General features: G+C 39.6%; 1 protein-coding gene and 1 pseudogene across 3 annotated transcripts in view; one reads left to right on the top strand and one right to left on the bottom strand.

Moving 5' to 3' along the window:
* SCML2 (Scm polycomb group protein like 2) overlaps nucleotides 1–25,331 on the top strand; it is a 116,515-nt gene that overhangs the window by 7,242 nt on the left and 83,942 nt on the right. For all 3 annotated transcript variants that reach the window (XR_003117407.1, XM_025372338.1, XM_025372337.1), the window contains exons 2-6: nucleotides 8,630–8,675; nucleotides 12,085–12,153; nucleotides 17,678–17,748; nucleotides 18,567–18,801; nucleotides 22,591–22,679. Coding sequence is in view for 2 of the 3 variants with exons in the window: in XM_025372338.1 (XP_025228123.1) it covers nucleotides 8,654–8,675; nucleotides 12,085–12,153; nucleotides 17,678–17,748; nucleotides 18,567–18,801; nucleotides 22,591–22,679 (486 nt within the window). In the remaining variant the exon portion in view is untranslated. The remainder of the gene's footprint in view (nucleotides 1–8,629; nucleotides 8,676–12,084; nucleotides 12,154–17,677; nucleotides 17,749–18,566; nucleotides 18,802–22,590; nucleotides 22,680–25,331) is intronic.
* LOC112615568 lies at nucleotides 6,964–7,092 on the bottom strand (annotated as a pseudogene).

Here is a 25,331-nt window from a genome sequence, read left to right as displayed (position 1 = left end):
GTGCTGGCATTACAGGCATGAGCCACTGCGCCTGGCCCAAAAATGTTCGTTCGTTCGTTCGTTCGTTCTTTCTGTCTCTCTCTCTCTTTCTTTCTCTCTCTCTCTCTCTTTCTTTCTTTCTTTCTTTCTTTCTTTCTTTCTTTCTTTCTGTCTTTCTGTCTTTCTGTCTTTCTGTCTTTCTGTCTTTCTGTCTGCCTTTCTGTCTTTCTGTCTTTCTTTCTGTCTCTCTCTCCCTCTCCCTCTCCCTCTCTCTCTCTCTCTCTCTCTCCCTCCCTCTCTCCCTCTCTCTCCCTCTCTCCCTCCTTCCCTCCCTCCCTCTCTTTCTGTGTCTGTCTGTCTGTCTCTCTCTCTCTCTCCCCTTTCTTTCTGATGGAGTTTTGCTCTTGTCACTCAGGCTGGGGTGCAGTGGCACAATTTTGGCTCACTGCAGCCTCCGCCTCCTGGATTCAAACGATTCTCCTGCCTCAGTCTGCCAAGTAGCTGGGACTACAGGTGCCCGCCACCACACCTAGCTGATTTTTGTATTTTTGATAGAGATGGGGTTTCACCATGTTGACCAGTCTGGTCTCGAACTCCTGACCTCAAGTGAGTCACCTGAACTCAGCCTCCCAAAGTGCTGGGATGACAGGTGTGAGCCACCGCACCCGGCTTGTTCTTTCTTAATATTGATTAGTCTTAATTCAGAGATAGAATTTTAGTTTTAAATGTAATTACAATATTAGAGTTTAGTGTTTTTCTGATTACTTTTATAACTATGTTAGAAAATGTGACATTTGATTGTTTACTTGAGTGAATTGAGTAGATACTTGTGGAATCTTAAATTGATGACTCATGTTCAATTAAACAAAATTGTATATGACTATACAATGGAATATACACTTTTTCTATCCTGTGTTAGGATAATCACCATTACCAGAAACAAAATCTTAGTTGAAAGAGAGAGCTTCTCTTGGTCAAAGAAAAATACACAACTACAATGTATTTTAATTAAATCAGTATTTTTTTTTTGCATTTAGGCGTAAATGTGAAGTACTTCTTGAAACAAAATAATAAACTATTTTCAAGTTAAAAACATAAAGATGTTGTTTTATGCAGTTAACTCAGACCTTCTTCTTCACAATAAAGGAGGGCATTTTTGTTTGTTCAAGTCTAAAAGTAGTATCTTTATAACAAGATAGATTTAGAAAGGAAAAGAACCCTTTCTGTCTGTGCTATTTAATTAATCTCTGGTAAATTGTGTACGTATAATAACTTCCATCACTTATTCCCACATTTTCTTTAAAACACCAGCATACATATTTGTGAATCTCTCTTATCCTTGAAACTTCTTATACTGTTGATAAACTCAAGGGGATATGATGAGACATTTTTTTCAATAGATTATTTTGTGAATAGGGACTGTGTCTTTTTTTGGTGAATATTGGTTTAAAGCACATGTTTTAGTTATACCTGTTATGTAGTTGGCATTTATAAACTGAATTCTATAATAGTAACTTATTTATATGGAACCTGTCTTTTTGAGACCACAAACATCCTAGAAAGAGATAAAATTCAGAATAAAAAAAAAGACCAATCAACTTCTGGGAAAGAGAGAGATATTGGAGGTGGGGGATTGTCTCAGATCTCACAGAATTTTCTCCTTGGCCCATTGACTTAGACTTGTGTCTAAATTAAGACAGCTGATTTGATATTGCAGGAAGGAACAGAGAACACCAATAACAGCCAAAAGAAATATCTCAGTTGAGCGCCGTGGCTCATGCCTGTAATCCCAGCACTTTGGGAGGCCGAGGCAGGAGGATCGTTTGAGCTCAGGAGTTTGATACCAGTATGGGCAACTTAGTGAGCCATCGTCTCTACTAAAATTAAAAAAAAAAAAATTAGCTGCCGAGCTTGTTGGCACATGCCTGTAGTCCCAGCTACTTTGTGTGTGTGTGCGGGGGGCGGGGGGGGGGGGGCGGGGGGGGATGCAGGGGGTGTGCTGAGGCAGGACAGTCACTTAAGCCCGGGAGGTCAGGCTGCAGTGAGCCCTGATTATGCCACTGCACTCCAGCCTGGGCAACAGAGTGAGACCCTGTCTCAAAATAAAAAAAAAAAAGAAAAATTTTGTCAAAAAATTGTTTTAGGCCATGCATGGTGGCTGACACCTCTAATTCCAGCACTTTGAGAGGCTGAGGCAAGAGGATTCATTGAGCCCAGGAGTTTGAGACCAGCCTGGGCAACATGGGAAAAACCCGTCACTACAAAAAATACAAAAATTAGCCAGGTATGGTGGTGTGTGCCTGTAGTCCCAGCTACTAGGGAGGCTGAGGTGGGAGGATCACCTGAGCCCGGGGAGGTTGAGATTGCAGTGAGCTATGATCACTCCACTGCACTTCATCCTGGGCGACAGAGCGAGACTCCATCTCAAAAAAAAAAAAAACAAAAAAACCCCCTGCAATATTCTGGTTCTATATAGTTTAGATACAAGCAGCCTATAGCACAGCAGAGTTTACTCATTCAGCAAACATTTTGGGGACCCTAGTATGTGATAGACACTGTGCTCATTATTCTGAAGGATATAAAGAAGAACAAGATGTGATACTGCACCCAGTAGCTTATTGTCTATCAGAGGAGAAAAGGCACTTACACAGTTAAACACAACAACGGCAATTTTAGCACAATGGTTAAGTATTCATGAACCTAGATTCAAATCTAGCTGGGTGATCTTGGGCAGGTGTTTGAGCCTCAGTATCCTTAACTTTCAAATGAACATTAATGGACATTAATAACAGTATCTGCTCTGTAGGCTTGTAATAAGCTTTAGATAAGAAAAAATATATATAAAAGCCTTAGGGTAGGGTACCAGGCATTCATTAATAGCAAGAGCTCAGTAAGTAACAGATGTAAGTATTATTATCACCACTGCCAACACCATTATCATTGGATCTCTGGGAACATAACTTCTGTTTTCTCCTGCCCTCATGGATCCATTTTTTCTAGAGTATCTGGCATATTACAGTATCTCCTTATATTAGTGTGTTTTCACACTACTGATAAAGACATACCTGAAACTGGGCAGTTTATAAGAAAAAAGAGGTTTAATGGACTTACAGTTCCACCTGGCTGGGGAGGCCTCACAATCATGGTGAAAGGCATGTCTAGGGCAGCAGACGAGAGACTGAGAGCCAGGTGAAAGGCATTTCTCTTTATAAAACCATCAGATCTCCTGAGACTTATTCACTACCATGAGAACAGTGTGGGAGAAACCACCTTCATGATTCATTTATCTCCCACCGGTTCGCTCCCACAACATGAGGGAATTATGGGAGCTACAATTCAATATGAGATTTGGGTAGGGACACCAAACCATATCACTCCTTATTTCTCCCTTTCAAAGCATGTATAGTGTATTGGAGCCTTGTCTTTTGGCATTTGACAAACTTAGGTTTGAATCATTTTTCTTTCACTACCAGCTTCCTGACCTTGAGGAATCAAAATTGCTTGGTAACTGCTAAGACACAAGAGGAGAAGACTCAGAGATGACTTCTGATTCAGAAAGATTGAGGGTTTGTAATGCTTTTAAAATAAAATGCAGAGGAAGAGGAGCTCATTTTGATGGCAAGAATTTGGTTATTTATGTATTTATTGTTTTATTATTATTATTTTTAGAGACAGGGTCTCACTATGTTGCCCGGGCTGCTCTTGAACTTCTGGGCTCAAGCGATCCTCCTGCCTTGGCCTCCCAAAGTGCTGGGATTACAGGCGTGAGCCACTGCACTTGGTCTTTTAAAAAGTTTTTTATTTTTTCAGTTTCCCACGAGTCACAGGGAATGAGAGTTTGGTTTTGTATTTTTATTTTTTTAATTTTACTTTTATTTATTTTCTTTCTTTTTTTCTTTTTTTAAAAAAGAGGCAGGGTTTCACTGTGTTGCTCAGGCTAGTCTCGAACTCCTGAGCTCAAGCAATCCTCTCGCCTCAGCCTCCCATAGTGCTGGGATTACAGGTGTGATCATGATCTGGCCCAGGTTTTTTTTTTTTCCTTTTCTTTTTCTTTCTTTCTTTTTTTTTTGAGACAAAGTCTCGCTCTTTTCACCCAGGCTGGAATGCAGTGGCGCAATCTCTGCTCACTGCAACCTCCGCCTCCCAGGTTCAAGCAATTCTCCCTGCCTCAACCTCTGGAATAGCTGGGATTACAGGTGCCCGCCACCACACCTGGCTAATTTTTGTATTTTTTAGTAGAGGCGGGGTTTCGCCATGTTGGCCAGGATGGTCTCAATCTCCTGACCTCGTGATCCACCTGCGTTGGCCTCCCAAAATGCCTGATTACAGGCGTGAACCACTGCGCCTGGCTGTATTTTGTTGATTCTTATGTTCTCTCAGGTTGAAATTCTACAGTTGCATTCATTTTATAACTTCTGACCAATGGCCTAAAGTTGAAACAGGCCGTGGGAAATCTTTCTCTCTCTTTTTTTTCCCCTAGTGAAACTGAACTGAACCTAGAAACTGGGAGATTTCTTGCTGTCAGATTTGTTTAGTTCCTGTCCTTGCCAAAATGTTTACCCTTACTGAAGATCACTACTCTCCAGGCAGTGATCTTTAATTAGAGACTCAAAGTGTAGCTTACTTTATCTTAAAAACAAAACAAAATAAAAAAAAAAAGGAGGTGGGGTACACCAAAGAAAAAAATAAAAAATAAAGGGAAAAGAAAAGAAAAAGAAAAAAACTCTCCAAACAAAAAACTCCAGAAAATAAACAAATAATGGAAAGGCCCTGTAACCTTAGAATTATAGACCCATTAATTTGCTAAATAGTACTTTAAAACTGTTTTTCTCAACAGACTGTAGAATTTTCTCCAGAATCAGATAAGAGTAATGGGGGTTTTAGGCTTAATAATTCCACTATTAATCACTGTTTACATTGTTTAATTGTGTTGAGAAAATGGTTTAAAACAAGAGTTTTCAAAGCATTTGTTGATCTTTTATCAGCTCTTAGTTCTGTAACAAGATACAATCTGCAAAACAAATGGTTGTGTAAAAGATTGCAGATTGTCCATACTTGTTCAGAGCTTCTAGATAAAACTGCTAGATTAAGTATAACCGTAGTCTTTTTTTTTTTTTTTTCTTTTTTTGAGATGGAGTCTTGCCCAGGCTGGAGCGCAGTGGCATGATCTCGGCTCACTACAGCCTCCACCTTCTGGGTTCGAGCAATTCTCCTGCCTCAGTCTCCTGAGTAGCTGGGCTTACAGATGCTTGCCACCATGCCTGGCTAATTTTTGTATTTTTAGTAGAGATGGGTTTTCACCATGTTGGCCAGGCTGGCCTTGAACTCCTGACCTTAAGTGATCTGCCCTCCTTGGCCTCCCAAAGTGCTGGGATCACAAGCATGAGTCACTGTGCCCAGCCCAACTGTAGTCTTTTGGTAAATGAAATTTCAATGTCAGACACTATGAAGTACTATTAACCTAACCTTTTTTTTTTTTTTTAAGGCTTACTTATATTTGAATGTTTTTTCACACAGTGGAATTGCTCCTAATATGCATTAAGTGAAGCAACTTCTACTCTTTATGTTGCCAAAAACAAAAACAAAAGCCTGAAGCTTTTAACTTTTTTTAAAACCAAAAATTTTTCCCCCATGTATCGAGGAAAGTTATTTGAGGGTCTTTTTGGAACCTTTCTTATAATGCCGAAGCAGGTTCAAAGTATATTGAAAGCAAAGATAAGCTTTTTTGCAGTTTTCCTTGCAGACTACCACGGTGGAAATGAGATGTGTCTTCATTTCTAAAAGAATGTCAGGCTTCTAATTTTTCCCAGAAAGAGCTGTGCTGTCTGCCTCTATTGCCACATATATTTCTATTTGAGACACTCTGAGGATTCAACTAAGAATCCGTTGATACTATCCATCCTTTACCAATAGATTATAGTAATCTTCCTTTCTTTAACATCTATAACGTCTATCCTTGCGACTGAAAGACAGGTGAGTTACAGTGTAATGCATTTTAAGAGGGACAATAGAACCTTTTATTTTTTCTCAAGTTATAGTCAAAGATAGTTTCTATTAAATTAGTCAATATTCTTTTTTCCTTTTTGAGATGGAGTCTCGCTCTGTTGCCCAGGCTGGAGCGCAGTGGTGCGATCTCGGCTCACTGCAACTCTGCCTCCCGGGTTCACGCCATTCTCCTGCCTCAGCCTCCCGAGTAGCTGGAACCACAGGCGCCCGCCACCACGCCCGGCTAGTTTTTTGTATTTTTAGTAGAGACGGGGTTTCACCGTGTTAGCCAGGATGATCTCGATCTCCTGACCTCATGATCTGCCCCCCTCAGCCTCCCAAAGTGCTGGGATTACAGGCGTGAGCCACTGCACCTGGCCATCAATATTCTTTTACATCAGAATCTTTGCAGATTTTTCCTAGTATTTGGTCCTACGGAAATGTTTGTCTTTTTTTCTGAATTTCTTTGTATATAACCCAAGTGTTTTCCTTTTTGCTTTTATCTACTAGGAAGCCCAGAGGGAATTACTAAATTTTTCCCAACTAACTAGTACATTTTTATTTTATTTTGTTTTTTGCCATGATCTGTGTTTTCATTATTCATGCAAATAATTTTGTTTTGTTTTGTTTTGTTTTTTGAGATGGAGTCTCGCTCTGTCACCCAGGCTGGAGTGCAGTGGCGCTTTCTTGGCTCACTGCAAGCTCTGCCTCCCGGGTTCACGCCATTCTCCTGCCTCAGCCTCCCGAGTAGCTAGGACTACAGGCGCCTGCCACCACGCCTGGCTAATTTCGTGCAAATAATTTTCTATAATATCCTGGGGCAAACCAGAGAATTTGACAGTCTGATTGGACCCATAGGGACCCTCAGGCTGGTGGCATCAGCGTGGAGTGCCCAGGTTCACAGCACAGCTTGTGGCTTGTGTCCATCTGGCGGTGATTCTTCCTCCACATCACTACTGCGGTCTTGAAGATGACAGGGGTAGGGAATCCTCTAGGTGCTTAGGAAATTTCACTCTGCTTCTGCTCAGTGGCCTCTTTGGTCGGCAGGGTGTTCTCCTGCATCTCTGTTTTCTTCAGCTTGGCCTTATTGAAGCTGGCAATTTCCCCCATGTCTGGTTTGTTTGCCATTTTCTTAAAACAATCCTAGTGGGCAAACCAAGGCTCTTGGCCTGGGTCTGGGGACCAGCACTCCTTTCCACATTCCCTGCCAGTGCCTCTCACTGTGGCACTCCTGCCGGCAGCCCGAACGCCTAGGTAGTGTAAGAGAAAGATGCAGAAGCAGCAGGTTTTGGGAAAGTGATGCTTGGGTGTAGGTCTGTTGAATCAGAGGTACAGAAGGCTCTCTAGCTGGCTTCATTATTTATTATTATTTTTTTAAGAGGCAGTCTTGCTCTATCTCCCAGGCTGGAGAGCAGTGGCGCAATCTCAGCTCAGTGCAACTTCCGCCTCCCAGGCTCAAGTGATTCTCGTACCTCAGCCTCCCGAGCAGCTGGGAGTTCCGGCGTGCGCCATCACCTTTTTTTTTTTTTTTTTTTTTTGAGACAGGGTCTCACTCTTATGCCCAGGCTGGGGTGCAGTGGTGCAATCTTGCCTCACTGCAGCCTTGACCTCCCCAGGCTCAGGTGATCCTCCCACCTCAGCCTCCCAAGTAGCTGGGACTACAGGCATGTGCCACCATGCTCAGCTAATTTGTTTTTTTACTTTTTGTGGAGACAGGGTTTTGCCATTTTGCCCAGGCTAATCTTAAACTGCTGGGCTCAAGAAATCCACCCGCCTTGGCCTCCCAAAGTGCTAGGATTACAGGCATGAGCTACTGCACCCAGCCTATGAATGTATTCTTCATAGGTTTCCTTTAAGTGCCAGATTACCTTCAGTTATACACATCATCATGTTCTTATTATAGGCACATGGAGTAATGACAGGATAGATAGCCTTTTGCTATATTAGGTTTATCCATGTACATTTTTAAAATAGCACTTACGTTGTGTTTTGTTCATATGCTTATTTCTGACTAGGCTGAGATCTTGAAGGCCAAGGACAGTCTGTTATTTATCTTTGCTGCAGAATGCCTGACATATTGAGGACATGCAGGAAAACTTTGAATTAATGAATTATAGCTCAAAATACACAAGGCTTCTAACAAATAATTCTTGTTAGACCTGACTCTTGCAGTTCTTACAGGTTTTCCCAACATAGTCATAATTCTTGTACCTCTTGGCAACATGATGTAGCAGAAGTGGGCTTCCTGGGATAGGCCTCAGTTTGAATCCTAACTTTGCTAACCTATCAACTGTTCTTTTTTACTCAGTTAATCTTAAAAATTGAGTCATAATTTACATGCCATAAAACTCACCCTTTTTAGGTATATAATTCAATGATTTCTAGTATTTTCACAACAAGGTGTACAACCTTCACCACTATCTAATTCTAGGACACTTTCATTACCCCACAAAGGAAACTTCATACCCATACTCATGCCCATTAGCAGTCATCCCTCAATTCCTTCTTCCTCCATTCCCAGGCAACTAGGCATATACAAATCTTATCATTTTTCTTCAAGGGAAACATTAAATTGATCTGGCCTTATAACTGACTTCTAATGCTCTTTACCCTTCAGAAATGTATTATGCTAAAAGGAGGCATTAATTGGTTTTTCTCCCTGTAGGAAACAACACCAAATACGGATACCATGGGACAAACAGTGAATGAAGGTAAGATTTACTTGCTAAAGGTAATAATGTTTTTAGTTACTCATTTGGAATGAATATCTTCTGGTATACTGAACTTTTGAAATAAAGCCTTTAAAAAATAAATTTATAGGAGATGCTAGGTGCTTAGAATTTGAATTTTAGAACTGAATAGCTATTAAAGATCACTGTCTTTCCTTGCTAGTTATATAAATGAGAAAACTGAAACTTAGGGAGGTTAAGGTCATACAACAGTTTGTGACAAAGCCAAGATTAGAATCCAAAGAGTGATTAAAAAATGTTTTATCCTGTTTTGCTCTATGAGAAGTCTGCTCACTATTCCATGAATATGCCACACTCATTTGCAGTCAACTTTGTGTTGTATCTTCCTTCCCATAATACATTCTTTACACATTGGCCTTCCTACATCCTGTTTCTCCTTTAAGTGCTGTATCTCTCATGACTTCCTCTGGCTGAATGCTGAGTACTAAATGCTGTTCTCTAATTTTAAGTGTATCAGTTTAGTGTAGTCTCTTAACTAGATTCTTAGCTTCTCTAGAAGCTAAGCATGCCTTTACAGTTTTACTTTGTTTTCTATTAGAAAAATCTTTCTGTAGAACTATTTAGTAAATATAAATTTGTACTTTTCTTGTGCAGATTCAAGTTTGGCTTTTTGGTGGAGGAGGAGAGGATAAGATGACTTCATAAGCGGTGTTGTGTATTTCTCACAGTAGACTCCTAATATGTAGTTATCTCTCTCTGTCTTTTTTACAATTTTTATTTTTATTTTATTTTTTGAGATGGGTTTTGCTCTGTTGCCCAGGCTGGAGGGCAGTGGCATGATCATGGCTCATTGCAATCTCTGCCTCCTGGGCTTAAGTGATCCTCTTGCCTTAGCCTCCTGAGAGGCTGGGCCACAGATGGGAGCTACCATGCCTGGCTAATTTTTTGTATTTTCAGTAGAGACAGAGTTTCGCCATGTTGGCCAGGGTGCTCTCGAACTCCTGACCTCAAGTGATCTTCCTGCCTTGGCCTCTCAAAGTGCTGGGATTATAGGCGTGAACCACCGTGCCTGACCTTTTTTTTAAACATATTTTTTTTACAGAGATGAAATTATCAGACTGAAGTGCAGTGGCGTAATCACAGCTTACTGTAACCCCAAACTCCTGGGCTCAAGTGATCCTCCTGCCTTGGCCTCCCAAGCAGGTGAGGCTGCAGATGTGTGCCACCACACCTGGCTAATTAAAAAAAAATTATTTTTTTCTGTGGAGACTGGATCTTGCTGTGTTGCTCAGGTTGGCCTCAAACTCCTGGCCTCAAGCGATCCTCCCTCCTTGGCCTGCCAGAATGGTGGGATTACAGATGTGAGCCATCGCATCCAGCCTAGTTATCTCTTCACATCACAAAAAGTCATGGATGGCTATTTTCACATCACAAAAAGTCATGGATGGCTATTGCCTAGATCCATTCATTTATTAGTAGTTATAAAATGAAGGTATTCTATCATTCTTCATTAGCCAGAAAATTTCTGTATAGAGGAACTACCTTTCTTGAACCACTCAGTTGAAATCATTTAAACAGAAAGCAGCTCATATGTCCCTCTCAAGTGTTCACATATCTTGAAGAGTCACTCAGTCATAACTAGTAAGTAGATCTGTTACGTTGAATGGCATCATTCTTAGATCCTTCTTTAAGAAGTTTTTCACTTGACAATTAGAACATCAATAAGGGTAAAACAGCAACAGATGAAAACACAAGTTTAAATCCATGAGTTCATAATGATAATAAAAAGCAAAACAAATAAAGCTTACTGGTCATCTGTGGAGAATACTAGAGATCTAGCTCATCACTTTGAAAACTAGAAAATACAGGAAAATAATAAAGTGTTGATTGTGATTTCTCTATGTGATCCATGCCTTAAGGTAACTGAATGGTTGAAGCATGGAAGCGTCTCTCTATAGAAGTTTTCTGGCTAATAAAGAATGATAGAATTAGAATACCTTCATTTTGCAACCATTCATAAACGAATGGATCTAGGCAATAGTCATCCACGACTGTTCACATCACGAAAAGAGAGATAACTAGATATTAGGAGCCTCCTGTGAGAAATACACACCACCACCTATGAAGTCATCTTATCCTCTCCTGTCCCACCAAAAAGCCAACCTTAAATCTGACCAAACTCTTCTGGATTGAAATATGAATGCCAATTTAAAGAAAATACAAGAACCAGAGGAACCCAACTCTGTGGGGAGGTAGTCAGCAAAATCCAGACGCGAAAACTTGAAAGGACCAACCGACTGGTATTGTCAGCAAAAAAATTGTAAAGGGAAAGAATAAAAATGAGAAGAAAGGAGGAAAACGCCTGTAGATCAAAAGAGGCCTAAGAGACATATCAGCCATTGCTATGTGTGTAGACTTATTTGGGTTCTGAATCAAGCACACACACTGAAAATAGTTAAGACAATTGGGGAAATATGAACACTGGTTATTTGATGATTTTAAGGAATTATGGTTAATTTTTTAGATGTAATAAAAGTATTATGCTTAAATTTTAAAAAATGAATCCTTTTAGAGATACATACTATATATAATACATGTGGATGAAATGGTACATCTTAGATTTGGTGAGGTTACAAGGTCCAGTGTTATTTGAGCTCTTTAGCTTAGCACCAAGAAAATCTCTGCGCAGTCCGTTGAATTACACTGTATTGTAGTTTCTCTGTTATGTTTTGAACTCTCAAAACCATCCATTTTGTTTCTAGGACATGTTAATTTAAACATTGTAAAGATCAATCAGCTTATTTTGATTTATTGATGCACTGAATTTTTGTTTTTTTTTTTTTGTGACGGAGTCTCACTCCGTCACCCAGGCTGGAGTGCAATGGCGCTATCTTGGCTCACTGCAACCTCTGCCTCCCGGGTTCAAGTGATTCTCTTGTCTCAGCTGCCTGAGTAGCTGGGATTACAGGCGCCCGCCACCATGCCTGGCTAATTTTTTGTGTTTTTAGTAGAGACAGGGTTTCGCATGTTGGCTTGGCTGGTCTCAAACTCGTGACCTCATGTGATCTGCTTGCCTTGGCCTCCTCAAGTGCTGGAATTACAGGCATGAGCCACCGTGCCCGGCCTGATGCATTGATTTAACAAATGCTTGAGAGTGTTGCGATGCCAGGTCCTGTTTTAGGCACTTGAGGATACCACAGTGAATGAGATAGACAATAAAATAAATAAATCTCCACCCTTTTGGAGATTTCATTTGAGTAGAGTGAGACAATAAAATAAATGAACAAATTATAAAATGCATAGTATATTAGAAAATGGTAAGTCCTACGTGGAAAATGAGGGTATTAAAAAACTAAAATTGGCTATTTAACATTTTTAAATTCAAGCTGTTGCTGTGGCCTCCCACTATTGCTATTTTCTTTTTTATTAGATTCCATGGATGTCAAGAAGGAGAATCAAGAGAAAACTCCTCAGTCAAGTACGTCTTCTGTACAAAGAGGTAGGTTTTAAAGTAATTTAATACAGCATAGTTTTCTTCCTCACTAGTGTTAAAATTAACTTTAAGTGCAAATTTTCTTATTGTTTTGATTTCTTACTGTATAGTCTGTATACCGTAAACTTCTGTAAATATAAAATCTAATAAGAAAGGTCAAAAATTGTATTTTATTTTGAAAATTTTACTTTGGTTTTACTTAGAGATTAAGTTGACATGGATTAAGTAAAAAGGTAACTTTGTATATTTCAGTGCAAATTTTCCTAAATTATAGGTATCTAGTTATTAATTGCCATGTATATATTACCAATTTAAAATAATTTGGTTATTAGCAAAAACCCTTCTAATGTTATAGTCAATGTGAAAGCTTTTTTTTTTTTTCTGGCCATGGTGACCTTGGGCACATTACTCAGCAGCTCTTAGACTCTTTTTCTTCTTCTTTCTTTGAGACAGAGTCTTACTGTGTCACCCAAGCTGGACTGCAGTGGTGTGATCTTGGCTCACTGCAACCTCCACCTTCTGGGTTTAAGTGATTATGCCTCATCCTCCCAGGTAGCTGGGACTACAGGCGTGCACCACCATGCCTGGCTAGGTTTTGTATTTTTAGTAGAGATGGGGTTTCACTGTGCTGGCTATACTGGTTTCAAACCTCCGACCTCAGGTGATCCACTCGCCTCAATCTCCCAAAATGCTGGGATTATAGGCGTGAGCCACTGTGCCCAGTTCTTTTTTCTTCTTTATAACACAGGGATAATGATAGTACTTATCTCATGGTACTACTGGAAATAAATAGAGGAAATGAATTTAAAGCACCTAATATAATGCTTAGGCATATAGTAAGTGTTCAGTAAATGTTAATTTATTAATTCGTGTTCCTTATTATGAACAGCACGTGTATAATATTGCATCAGAGACACTCAGGAGATGTAATAGAATCTGATGCATTGGCTTGCTCTTAAATGAGAAAATAAGTCATATGTACACAAAAGGCATTAAAAAATAACATAGCAAACTGTTGTTTTACCAGACATTTCCAGAGATTTCTTGCCCCTTGTGTTTCTGTTGTATTTGCCCTGCCAGCCCCAGTGCAGAGCAGTTCACCCTATGACTTTCTGTTCCTATGTGAAGATTGCCTGTAGAGGTAATCCCCATGGAATTGTTGTCTCTCACTATAGCTGGGCCCTCAGTGCTCCCTTAACTTTCTTTCCCGTGGCCTTATTTGTTCTTCAACTCTTCCCTGTAACCCCCAAATCCTCTGAGCTTTGAAATGGAGGCCATTGAATTAGACTGTTCTTTATCCCTACAAACTCCTCTCCATGTGTTTTTAAAAATATAACAGCTTTACTGAGATAAAATTCACATATCATATAATTCACCTATTTAGAGTGCACAATTCAGTGGTTTTCAGTATGTTCACAGAGTTGTGCAACCACCACCACAGTCAATTTTAGAGCATTTTTATCCCCCTAAAAAGAAATCCTGTACCCATTAACAGTACTCCCCATTTGCCCCTAGTGCCTCCTCTCTCCCCCAGCTCTAGGCAAACACTGGTCTACTTTCTGCCTCTATAGATTTTCCCATTGTAGACATTTAGTTAAAAAAATAGATTACTTAAGTTGATAGCCATCTGCAGATACTTCTCAGGCCTGGGCCCTAACATCCTATTTTAGAAATCAGTGAGTGACTACCAGAAGATAAGCTCCAAGAGAGCCAGGGTTTTAATCTGTTTTATTAACTGATGCATCTGCAGTACCTAGGACAGTCCCTGGCACATGCTGATGACCTGCTATGGGAATCCGGTTATGAACAATACAGACATGATTCCTGCCCTCTTTTATTGACTGACTGATTGAGACAAGGTCTTACTCTGTCACCCAGGCCGGAGTGCAGTGGCATGATCATGGCATATTGCAGCTTTGACCTTCTGGGGTCAAGTGATCCTCTCACTTCAGCCTCCTGAGTATCTGGGACCACAGGCGTGCACCACCATGCCTGGCAATTTTTAACAATTTTTTGTAGAGACAGGGTCTCCCTGTGTTTCCCAGGCTGATATTGAATTCCTAGGCTCAAGCGATCTGCCCACCTCAGCCTTCCAAAGTGCTGGTATTACAGGTGTGAGCCGCTGCACCCAGCCTCTTACCCTCTTTGAGCTTAGTGGGAAAGATAGAAATCAACAGATGCCTAATTATAGTTGTGATAAATGCTGTGAATTAGTGGATGCTGATTATTCAGCTGAGAAACTTCTATCTCTAGGTATTTTGCCCATCTTCACATAGCTTGTCATCCCAAGGATAGCACTGGTGGAAGACATGATTCTGATTTACTCTAGGGAAGACCAGGGGAGCTCACATGGGTTATATTCAGTGCAAAAAGATGTTGGAGCTAATGTGTGGACTAGAATAGAGTGCAAGTAAAAGAAGAAGAGAGACCATGGGCATATGTGAATAACAATCAGATCACAAGGTTATATATGTATCGTATCAGTTCCCAGGCCTCTCTTCTGGGATAGAATACTGCCCCCATCCCCAATCTGTCAATGGAGATATGATGCAGAGGCAGACTGGGACCTCAGGCTTAACTAAGACTTTCTGACTGTTTTGACTTCTGGTTGGGAATTCCAGTGGTGGTATTGATGTAGATGTGTCAAGTCTAAATTAGTAAAGCCTGGATTTTTGTGTGTTTCCCCTATGTTATTGGTAGAGTCTGAGCATGTGGGCAGCCAAGATGAACAGTTTTATCAAGATGATTAAGAATTTTGCCTTATGGAAAAAAGGGAAAAACAACAACAACAACAAAAAAACCTGAGGCTCCAAATGGCAAATGCTGGATATGGTCATTAACCAGTAATCTGATAGAAAATTATATTGTAGAGCACTAGTATAAAGGATTTGCTAGCTCAAATTGTAGCCCATTCAGACACAAATGGTAATAGAATATTTTTAAAATTTGTGTTACGGAGATGAATTAAGTATTTTCTAATATTATTGAAAAATTTTACAAATGTCGTTGGTTTATGGAAGAGTGTTAGTTCTTTGGGTATTCATTTCCTGCTTGTTTTACACTGACTTACACTCTTTTCCTCCAGGAATGTCAGCTTTGTAATGACATCCATCCATCCCAACTAGATGTTTTTTTTTTTTTAGACGGAGTCTCCCTCTGTTGCCCAGGCTGGAGTGCAGTGGCGCGATCTTGGCTCACTGCAACCTTTGCCTCCACCTTCCGGGTTCAAGCGATTCTCTTGCCTCAGCCTCCCAAGTAGTAGCTGGGAGGCACCCGCCACGACGCCCAGCAAATTTTATTTTATTTTATTTTTTTCTTAGTAGAAATGGGGTTTCGCCATGTTGGCCAGGCTGATCTCAAACTCCTGACCTCAGGTGATCTGCCCACCTCGGCCTCCCAAATGCTGAGATTACAGGAGTGAGCCCCTGTGCCCGGCCCATTTTGTTCTTTTTAAATGCTCTCCAAGATCATATGGTAGTAGAGCTTCACTTAGAATCTGTAGTGCTAGGGGTCAATCACTGAAACACCTGCTCTGTTTAGTTTTGAAGGCATGGATTTCAGTTTTCACTTTTGACAAAGTTATTCAGTATTAATAAATTTAAGCACAACTATGACTTCTAGTTTTATAATGTGCCGTTTATTGAGTGACTTACATATATGCTACTTTATTTAGCTCTCAACATATCTAGTACCATGTACATTACTTTTCCCATTTTATAAATGAAGGAACTAAGGCTAAGAAAGTGAATGACTTGCTTAGGCTCACATAGCTAGTAAGAGGTAAAGCCATACTGGAAGCAGGCAGATCTGACTCTAAAGCCCACATTCTTTTTTTTTGTTTTGAGATGCATTCTCACTCTGCCACCAGGCAATGGTGCGATCTCGGCTCACTGCAACCTCCACCTCCCGAGTTCAAGCAATTCTCCTGCCTCAGCCTCCCAAGTAGTTGGGATTACAGGTGCCCACCACCATACCCAGCTAATTTTTGTGTTTTTAGTAGAGATGGGATTTCACCATGTTGGCCAGGATGGTCTCGAACTCCTGACCTCAGGTGATCCACTCGCCTCAGCCTCCCAAAGTGCTGGGATTATAGGCGTGAGCCACCGCACCCGGCCCTAAAGCACACATTCTTAACACTCTTCTCTGATGCATGATTTTCAATGCTGGTGGTGCTTGCTTCACATCATCTGGAAGTGGAATCAAACCCAGTATTTTCTTTTAAATGAAACAGTCTCTTAGATCTATTAAACAAAAACAAGGTGCAAAATGTTATGTGTGACATGCTTAATACCACATATAATATGTGTACATACATATGGAAATGCATACACACATATGTAATGGTGGCACACTGGAGCTGGTTCACACCGGCTTGGGAGAGCCAATTGTGTACATCTTTTCCCAATTTGGTGGTTGGTGGTTTTACCTTGGCACCTTACAGTCAACCATGGTGGTCATATTTACATCACAGAAATCTGCAAACGCTATCAGTCAGGTTTTTTGTTGTATTTTCCAGAAAGCTGGTGGTTAAACATTATCAGCACTCTGTAGGTTTTTTTTGTTTTTTGCAAGGGGGGAGTCATCTAAGTATATCTTTTGAAGGAAGTGTAAGAAGCTGGTAAACATAGATTCTTTCAAGAAAGAGAACTGTCAAACCCAATATTTTTATAGTGAGGAAATTTAACAAGAGTATAGAAAAGCCTCATGAATGATGAGAATTAAACATCATGTGAATTACTAGTTCGTTCACTACTACTATCAAGTCTTTTTTTCAGTGTCTTGACAGTCTGGCTGGCACAGTGAAATGATATGTTCAAGCCAGACAATGTGCTCTGCTTTCTGATCTTCTCTTCTAACATTATAATATGTCATGAAGACTAAGGAAGGACAGCAAGAGTCTGTAGAAAATGTAGGTCATTAAAATAATCCATATTAGTGACTGTACTGATGACTGGTTTATTGCTTTGTTCTGCCACCATCTTCTTGACACTCTGAATGGAGATCTAATAGTCCATTGAGAAACTACTCTGGTTACTGGATTTTTTTCTTTCCATAAAGCATTTCAGGGGTAAAATTCTGTTTGACCACACACTAAACACCTTTAGCTCCCCATGAATAACAAAGAAGTGCCTTCACATTAATGGAATAAAGTGGTGAAAACATATTTATCGAATAAATTTATATTAGAGACAGATGGGTAGACTTTGCTATTACTCTGTAACAATTTCTTTAGTTATTTCTAACATCCACATTTTTAGAATCACTGTGCTGTAGTCCACATTACAATGAGAGTATCTAGGTTATAATTTATATCTGAGCTATTATTATGAGGATATCATCTGATCTTTTATTTTTATGTGGTCATGAAATGTAGATCAGGATGTTTGAATCTACTCTTTTGGAAGTTTGTTTGTTTTTTTTTTTTAAAGAGGCATGGAACTAAAACCCATTTTAATCCTGAAAGTTGTATATACTAAAAGTTACATTGTATATGCTTTAAGAAACTATTTTGTACATGTGCTTTTTCCAGATGATTTCCACTGGGAGGAGTATTTGAAAGAGACTGGGTCTATAAGTGCTCCTTCAGAGTGCTTCCGTCAGGTATGCCAAGATTCTGTAGCTGTTGGTTAATGTAAACTATTAACTTGTTGGAGGATGTCTGTGTGATTGTTAGATTCTGGTAGTGTCAGGAGATAGTGGGATTGTGGTAATGCCACTTAAGAGCCAGATGGTCTCTTTGCATTCATGAATTAAGAACTTACTCTATGTCAGGTATACTAAGCTTTATGATTGCCCATCTGGCAGGAAAAGCAGACATGCAAATAAATAATTATGAGAAGTGTGATAACTCCACACTGGAAGGGCTCACAGGAGAGATGCTATTTGAGATGGTTGGAATGGGAGGAAGGATATTCCAGGCAGAGAGAACATCTAAAGCCAAGGCACATGGGCATGAAAGCATCTGAGTATTAAGGGATGGCTTGGGGTGACTGGAGCACAAAGTGGATAGAGGCGATAATGTGGAAATGAGGTTAAAGTTGTGGGGGCATTTAAACTGTGCTGAGGAGTTGGACTTTATTATAGGCAGTGGTGAGCTGCTGGTTGGCTAATTTCAAGGGGAATGGCCTAATCAGATTCTTACTTTAGAAAGCCACTCAGGGTATATTTTAGAGGTTGTATTTGGGTTGCCTGGAAGTGGGCAGATGAGTGAGAACAGCAGTGGGTAGTGTTTTTATGCTGCATGTCAAGCCAAGGAGAGAATTTGAAGATCTTTTGCTTGACTCTTACAGCTCTGACCTCACTTATCATCCGCTGTGACTGTTATTTAAAATGTTCCTCAGGTATTCTGGTGACATAGCTATCCATGTGTCTCGTCTTATAGTTGATGCATTTTAACCAAATTTTATTTACATGTATAGTCTCAGATTCCACCTGTGAATGATTTCAAAGTTGGTATGAAATTGGAAGCCCGTGATCCTCGCAATGCCACTTCAGTGTGTATTGCTACGGTTATTGGAATTACTGGGGCCAGGTTACGGTTACGACTGGATGGTAGTGATAATAGAAATGATTTTTGGAGGCTTGTCGATTCCCCAGACATACAACCTGTTGGGACATGTGAAAAGGAAGGAGACTTACTTCAACCTCCACTAGGTAAGAAGAAACAGTTTTAAAAATAGCGTATTCTTTCTAATGTGATGTTCAATAGAAATGGCTTTAAGTGGCCTTTTAAAATTTATTTTCTTGGGCATTCTTGTAAATAGATGGTTAGATGGTTACTGTGCAGAATGTATGATGAGAGAGGAAATCAGCACCATCTGTTGTGGAGTTTTGCTTAAGTACATATCTGGCATATGTGTATGGAAGGTTCCCCACTCCAGGGCAAGACTCATGCTAGGTCTTCAGACTTGAAATGTCAGAACCAACTCTACTAGATTACATATGCAGATTCAGAACTCCTTCTGGAGAAGAACTTTGTAGCATTTGATACAAGGCACATGCTCTTTCAATGTTGTCCACTGAGCCATTCAGCAATTTTGGTATAGGGATAAGTCTAGGGGAAGGGTATGATTCCACATTCAGTTTCCAGTTTCAAACTCAAGAATTTCATTTCACCTACAGTGGGAAGAAATCAGTGTGAGAGGGGCAGGAATTAGTACCTTTAGGTCTTTGAAAAGGAGAAAATGGATATTTTAGCCAAGATTTTAAGGTACAAAATATGTACTTTAATTTTGGCCAAATTTTTGACAGGTAAAAAGAGTGTGACTAATTTGGGGCAACATTTTTCTTTTTAAAATTTAAGCATACCATGATACTCTGTAGGAAAGAAATTATTTAGTTTATTTAGTTGCTGTTCTGTACTTTGAGTGAATGGTGGGTATTTGTTTTTATTTGATTCTTTACAGTGCTGAAAATGAAAATTCCTTGTTGCAAAGCACAATAAAAGAATGGATTTTTTTTGTTTTCCTATTAGTGAAAAATTCCTTGAGAATCACAAATTTAAGATATTAACAATAGCCACTCTTTAGTAATATATCTTTATGCTGTCCTTGTTCTGTTTGTTCGTTATAACTCATTTGGTTTAAAAAATATTTTTTTTTGAGATGATTCTCGCTCTTGTTGCCCAGGTTGGAGTGCAGTGGTGTGATCTCGGCTCACTGCAACCTCTGCCTCCTGGTTTCAAGCCATTCTCCTGCCTCAGCCTCCCGAGTAGTTGGGATTACAGGCGCCCACCACCACACCTGGCTAATTTTCGTATTTTTAAGTAGAGACGAGGTTTCACCATGTTGACCAGGCTAGTCTCAAACTCCTGACCTCAGGTGATCCGCCCACCTCTGCCTCCGAAAGTGCTGGGATTACAGGAGTGAGCCACTGCTCCAGGCTAAAATATTTTAAAAAACTAGTTGGAGATATGTTATTCCAAGAAGATGGCTTGGGTCATGTTTGTTTGTTACCTTTTGCCTTCTTTCACTCACGTCTTTTGTTGTTTATTTGTTGTTTGTAATATTTCTCAAATTACACAGAATTCTGTGTGAAAGATAAGTACAAACCTGGGCTTAGTGCTTCCCTATTTGGATTTTATTTCTCTTTTTGCAATGTGGAATGTTTTTGCAGTTTGTTTAAGGAGATGCTGCTATTGTAATTGTTAGCATTTCAGATACATAACTTGATTTATGATCATTCTTTTAAATAAAATTCTTAGACTTTTGTTTTATTTAAAAATATGAAATGTATAGAAATATGTGCCGATTAGTATCTGTTTTGGCAATATACCTAAAAATGCACAATTGGTGCCAGTTTGCTTTTTAGGCACTTTTGAGTAGTTTAACTTCCATTTTATTTACTTATTTATTTGTTTGTTTGTTTGTTTATATTTATTTATTTTGAGACAGAGTTTCGCTCTGTTGCCCAGATTAGAGTGCAGTGGCGCCATCTCGGCTCACTACAAGCTCCGCCTCCCAGGTTCACGCCATTCTCCTGCCTCAGCTTCCAGAGTAGCTGGGACTACAGACGCCTGCCACTGCACCTGGCTGATTTTTGTATTTTTAGTAGAGACAGGGTTTCACCATGTTAGCCAGGATGGTCTCGAACTCTTGACCTCATGATCCACCTGCCTCTGCCTCCCAAAGTGCTGGGATTACAAGTGTGAGCCACCGTGGCCTCCCAAAGTGCTGGGATTACAAGTGTGAGCTACCGTGCCCGGCCAACTTTCATTTTAATACAACTTATTTAGTTTTCCTTTGAAAAAGATTTATTGATTTAAACTTTAAAGGTTATTATTAAAAGATTTTAAAAAGTTTTAACACACAAACTGAAAGGTATACAGGTCATAAGTATATAGCTCATTTATAAGTGAACACATCTGTAAAGCCATCATCCAAATCAAAAACAGAACATTATCAGCCCCCCAGAAGACCCACTCCTGCTGTTAACTAGTCATAATCTCTCCTTTCCTAAAGGTACTGCCATCTAGACTTCCTAACCTTATAAATTAGTTTTATTTCTTTTTAAACTTTTTATATGTACCTTAACCCAATTTTGGTCTTTTAATCTATGTTTGACTTTAAGCAATTATAGAATTAAGTAAAATGTTACATTCAGGAAAATCTGGGCACATGATGGAATAGGATAATACGGGGATTGAGAGAAAGTTTTAAGGACCAGAGAATGATTCTTATGCAGTACTCTCCATAGAATGGAGAATAATGATGTTGATTTATTGTAAGGGAGTATGTGAAAAATCACCCCCCACCCCTGTTTTTTTTTCTAGCAACAATTGTGTCTCTAGTCAGATTAAGGGGATTTTGGTACAGGGTTATTAGAGGATGACTTTCCATCTTACCTTTTTTGTATGTTTTGTTCTGTTGATGGAGAATAGGACAAAACCTGCACCCATTGCCAGTGATTCATGTGCCTCTCTGTCTTAATGTATGCACGTATCAGGGGCGCATCCAAATTCTTTCTAATTCTGGCATTGAGGCAAGCAGGTGTTGCATGAAACAGATTGCCCCCAGAAAGCAGTAAAACTAGCAGACCCCTGCTCCCTGCTGCATATGCCAGATGCTGTGATACCATTAGTTAGTGAGATCTCTAGAAAAGATACTTGTTGAGTCTATTTTGATAGCATCTGATACAAATTCTAAAAGAAGATCATTTTTAGTATGTATTAAGATTGCTAAAGTGAGAGCTGTCTTTTTTTCTAACATATTTTATGGAAAATTTCAAACATGCAGAAAACGTGAAAGAATTTTACAGTGAGTACCCCCGTGTCCACTTTCTAGATTCTACCATTATCATTTTATTATGCTTACTTTATCACATATCCATCTATCTGCGCTTCTGTTTATTCATCAATCCTTCTTATTTGTCAATACATTTCAGAGTGAGTTGTTGACATCAGTGCACGTCCCCTAAATACTTTAGCATATATATCATTAACGAGTAAATATCTATAGGTTTTTTTCTTTTGAGGTAAAATTACATGCAATGAAATGTACTGTTGTGTGTGTATATGTGCTGAGTTTGACAGAAAACTGTCTTTCTGAAATGAAAGAAGCCAGGGGCCCTGAGGAAAAGGGGGCTAGAGTCTTTTACAGCCTTTACCCTTGCTTGTGTGATTGTTGGTGGTGGAATGGAAGCTCTCCTAGGCTCCAGCTTAGATCACCCCTGGTATTATATACATGTTTGTTGGTGAATCCTAGCTAGTGGCTTCTCTTAAAATGAGCGTTTCTACGCCCACTGTAGCATTGTTGCCAGACAGTACAGTGGGGACACTAGCAGTGAGAGGAGGGTACATCTGCTCCTCTTGCCCATGTTCAGAGTTCTTAGATAAGAAAGTCATTCTCTTGAGAATAATGGGAATGAAACCTATTTTTTATACCAACTTGTTAATAGTATCACAGGGAGGCTTTTTCATGATACCTAATTTATTTTATAAAACAGGGTACCAGATGAATACATCATCCTGGCCGATGTTCCTCTTAAAGACACTAAACGGGTCTGAAATGGCATCTGCCACATTATTTAAGAAGGTAAGAAAGATGTTATAAAAAGCTGCCATGTTTTTATTGTTTTAGTGGGAATGCTTAAATGCGTAATCTTCTGTGACATGGAAAAGCAAACATACTTTTAAAATTACTGGATTGGCAAGTGTATTAGTTTGCTGGGGTTGCCATAACAAAGTACCACAGACTGGGTGGCTTAAACAACAGAAATTTATTTTCTCCATTCTAGAGGCTGTATGTCCAGATCAAGGTACCCTCAGATAATGTGCAGTGCTCCACCATTAGCATACAGACATGTTTGTATCTCCACACCTTCACTAACATTGAATATTATTCATCTTTTAAAATGTTGGGAATCTTTTTTGTGGGGGAGTGGTGAAGATGAGGATGGTATCCCATTGGTTTCTGGTGAGATCTCTCTTCTTGGCTTGCAGATGGATGCTTTCTTGCTGTGTCTTCACATGGTCTTTTCTCTATCCATGCACATCCCTAGTGTGTCTTCCTCTTCTTATAGGGACACCAGTCCTATTGGATTAGAGGCCGACCCTTATGACCTCACTTAACCTTTATTACTTCCTTAAAGGCCCTGTTTCCAAATACATTTATGTTGGGAGTTGGTGCTTCAACATATGAATTTTGAGATGATAGAATTAAATTTGTAATAATAGATTAAATAACAGAATTGTATTTTTGCACAGTTGTGGAGGCTAGAAGTCTGAGATCAAGGTGTCAGCAGGTTTGGTTTTTTTTTTTTTTTTTTTTTTTTTTGAGACAGTCTCACCTGTCACCCAGACTGGAGTACAGTGGCGCAATCTTGGCTCACTGCAACCTCCGCCTCCCAGGTTCAAGCAATTCTACCTTAGCCTCCTGAGTAGCTGGGACTACAGGCGTGCACCACCATGTCCAGATAATTTTTTTGTATTTTTAGTAGAGGTGGGGTTTCACCATATTGGCCAGACTGGTCTTGAACTCCTTTTTCTTTTTTTTTTGAGACTGAGTTTTGCTCTGTCACTCAGGCTGGAGTGCAATGGTATGATCTCGGCTTCTCGGGTTCAAGCAATTCTCATGCCTCAGCCTCCTGAGTAGCTGGGATTACAGGCACGTGCCACCACACCGGGCTAATTTTTGTGTTTTTAGTAGAGACGGGGTCTCACCGTGTTGTCCTGGCTGGTCTTGAACTCCTGGGCTCAGGTGATCTGCCAGCCTCGGCCTCTCAAAGTGCTGGAATTGCAGGCATGAGCCACTGCCCCCAGCCAGGTTTGGTTTCTTTTGAGGCCTCTCCCCTTGGCTTGTAGATGGCTGCCTTTTCCCTGTGTTTTCATGTGATGGGTTTATCTGTGTCCAATTTGTTCCTCTTATAAGGATGTCAGTCATATTGGATTAGGGCCTACCCTGATAACCTTATTTTAACTTAATTACCTCTTTGAAGACCCTATGTCCAGATACCATCACATTCTGAGGTACTGGGGGTTAGTGCTTCAACATACGAATTTTGGGAGTGACACAATTCAGTCTATAACATCAAGTCATAAAAAAGTCTCAATTATAATAACCCACTAGTCCAATTTCATTAGTAGCCTCTTTCTTGACTGTAGATATAAAAAGAATGCTCTACTGGAAGCAAATATCCATTGCTATTTTTTATTTGCATTCAGAAGTGAATCTTCCCCTCACTTTACTGTGTTAGTCCCTTTGATACTGGAGAAAAAGATGATGGGCCAAAAAAATAACTTGAAAGTTAGTTGGAGAGATTTGGTTTCAGAAGTAAACAATGTTAAAAGCAGTCATTGGAAAGAATTTGTCATGAGGAAATACTTGCTATATAAAAAAAGAGGAAAAATTTCCAGAATAGTTTATATTCTTGAGAAAATGTTGAAAAGTACGTTAAGAAACAATAAAAGCCACGTTTTAAATTATGAGTCAAAATATTTCTTTCTCACCTTTTCTTCTGATTGTTTTTCAATCTCTTAACTTTTATTACACCTATACTTGGAATGGTAAGAATTGATTGTAGTTTTAAAAAGCTTTTGAAGAAGTTTGAAGGCATAAGGATGTGAAACATCAATTACTATGCCTCCTTCATTGCAAAGAAAAATTCTGTGGGTACATCTTTGAGGAAGATGAATGCAGAAAGTGGACTTGCCCTACCTGCAAGGGACACAGGCAGCACAGGCCCTTTGGCCTGTGATAAGCCGTGTGTGAGAATAGCTAATTAAAAAATATTTAGCAGAAGTCTTTATTTATTGAACACCTATTAGCTTGGGTTGTGACTTTAGAAAAGCCATTGGATCTGTTTTACTAGTCAGATTGCTTGATCAGCTGGTCGCGTGCAACACTTGTTGTACACATTATGTTTTCAATTTTTTTAATTATAAAAATAATTCATGTGGTGGGGGGCAGGGGATGGGAATCAAGCTATACTCTTAGCTGGAGTGAAAAATGCATCTCCCTTTGTCCCAACCATTCCTTCATTCCCCTCTTCCCTCCAAATTGAAGTTTTATTTGTTCTCCCAGACCTTTTTCTTTACATTTACAAACAAATATGGGCTTTTATTTTCTTAAACATCAATTGGAATATATTGTACATATTATTCTGTGGTTTACTTTTTCTCCTAACATATGTGTGTTTTGGAAATCGTTCTATTTCATTTCATATGTATTTTAGCTTGTATTGTACTC

Source organism: Theropithecus gelada, chromosome X (genome assembly GCF_003255815.1).
Source record: "Theropithecus gelada isolate Dixy chromosome X, Tgel_1.0, whole genome shotgun sequence".
Classification (NCBI taxonomy): domain Eukaryota; kingdom Metazoa; phylum Chordata; class Mammalia; order Primates; family Cercopithecidae; genus Theropithecus; species Theropithecus gelada.
The sequence above is the reverse complement of the archived record's forward strand: the minus strand, read 5'-3'. Positions and strand labels throughout refer to the sequence as shown.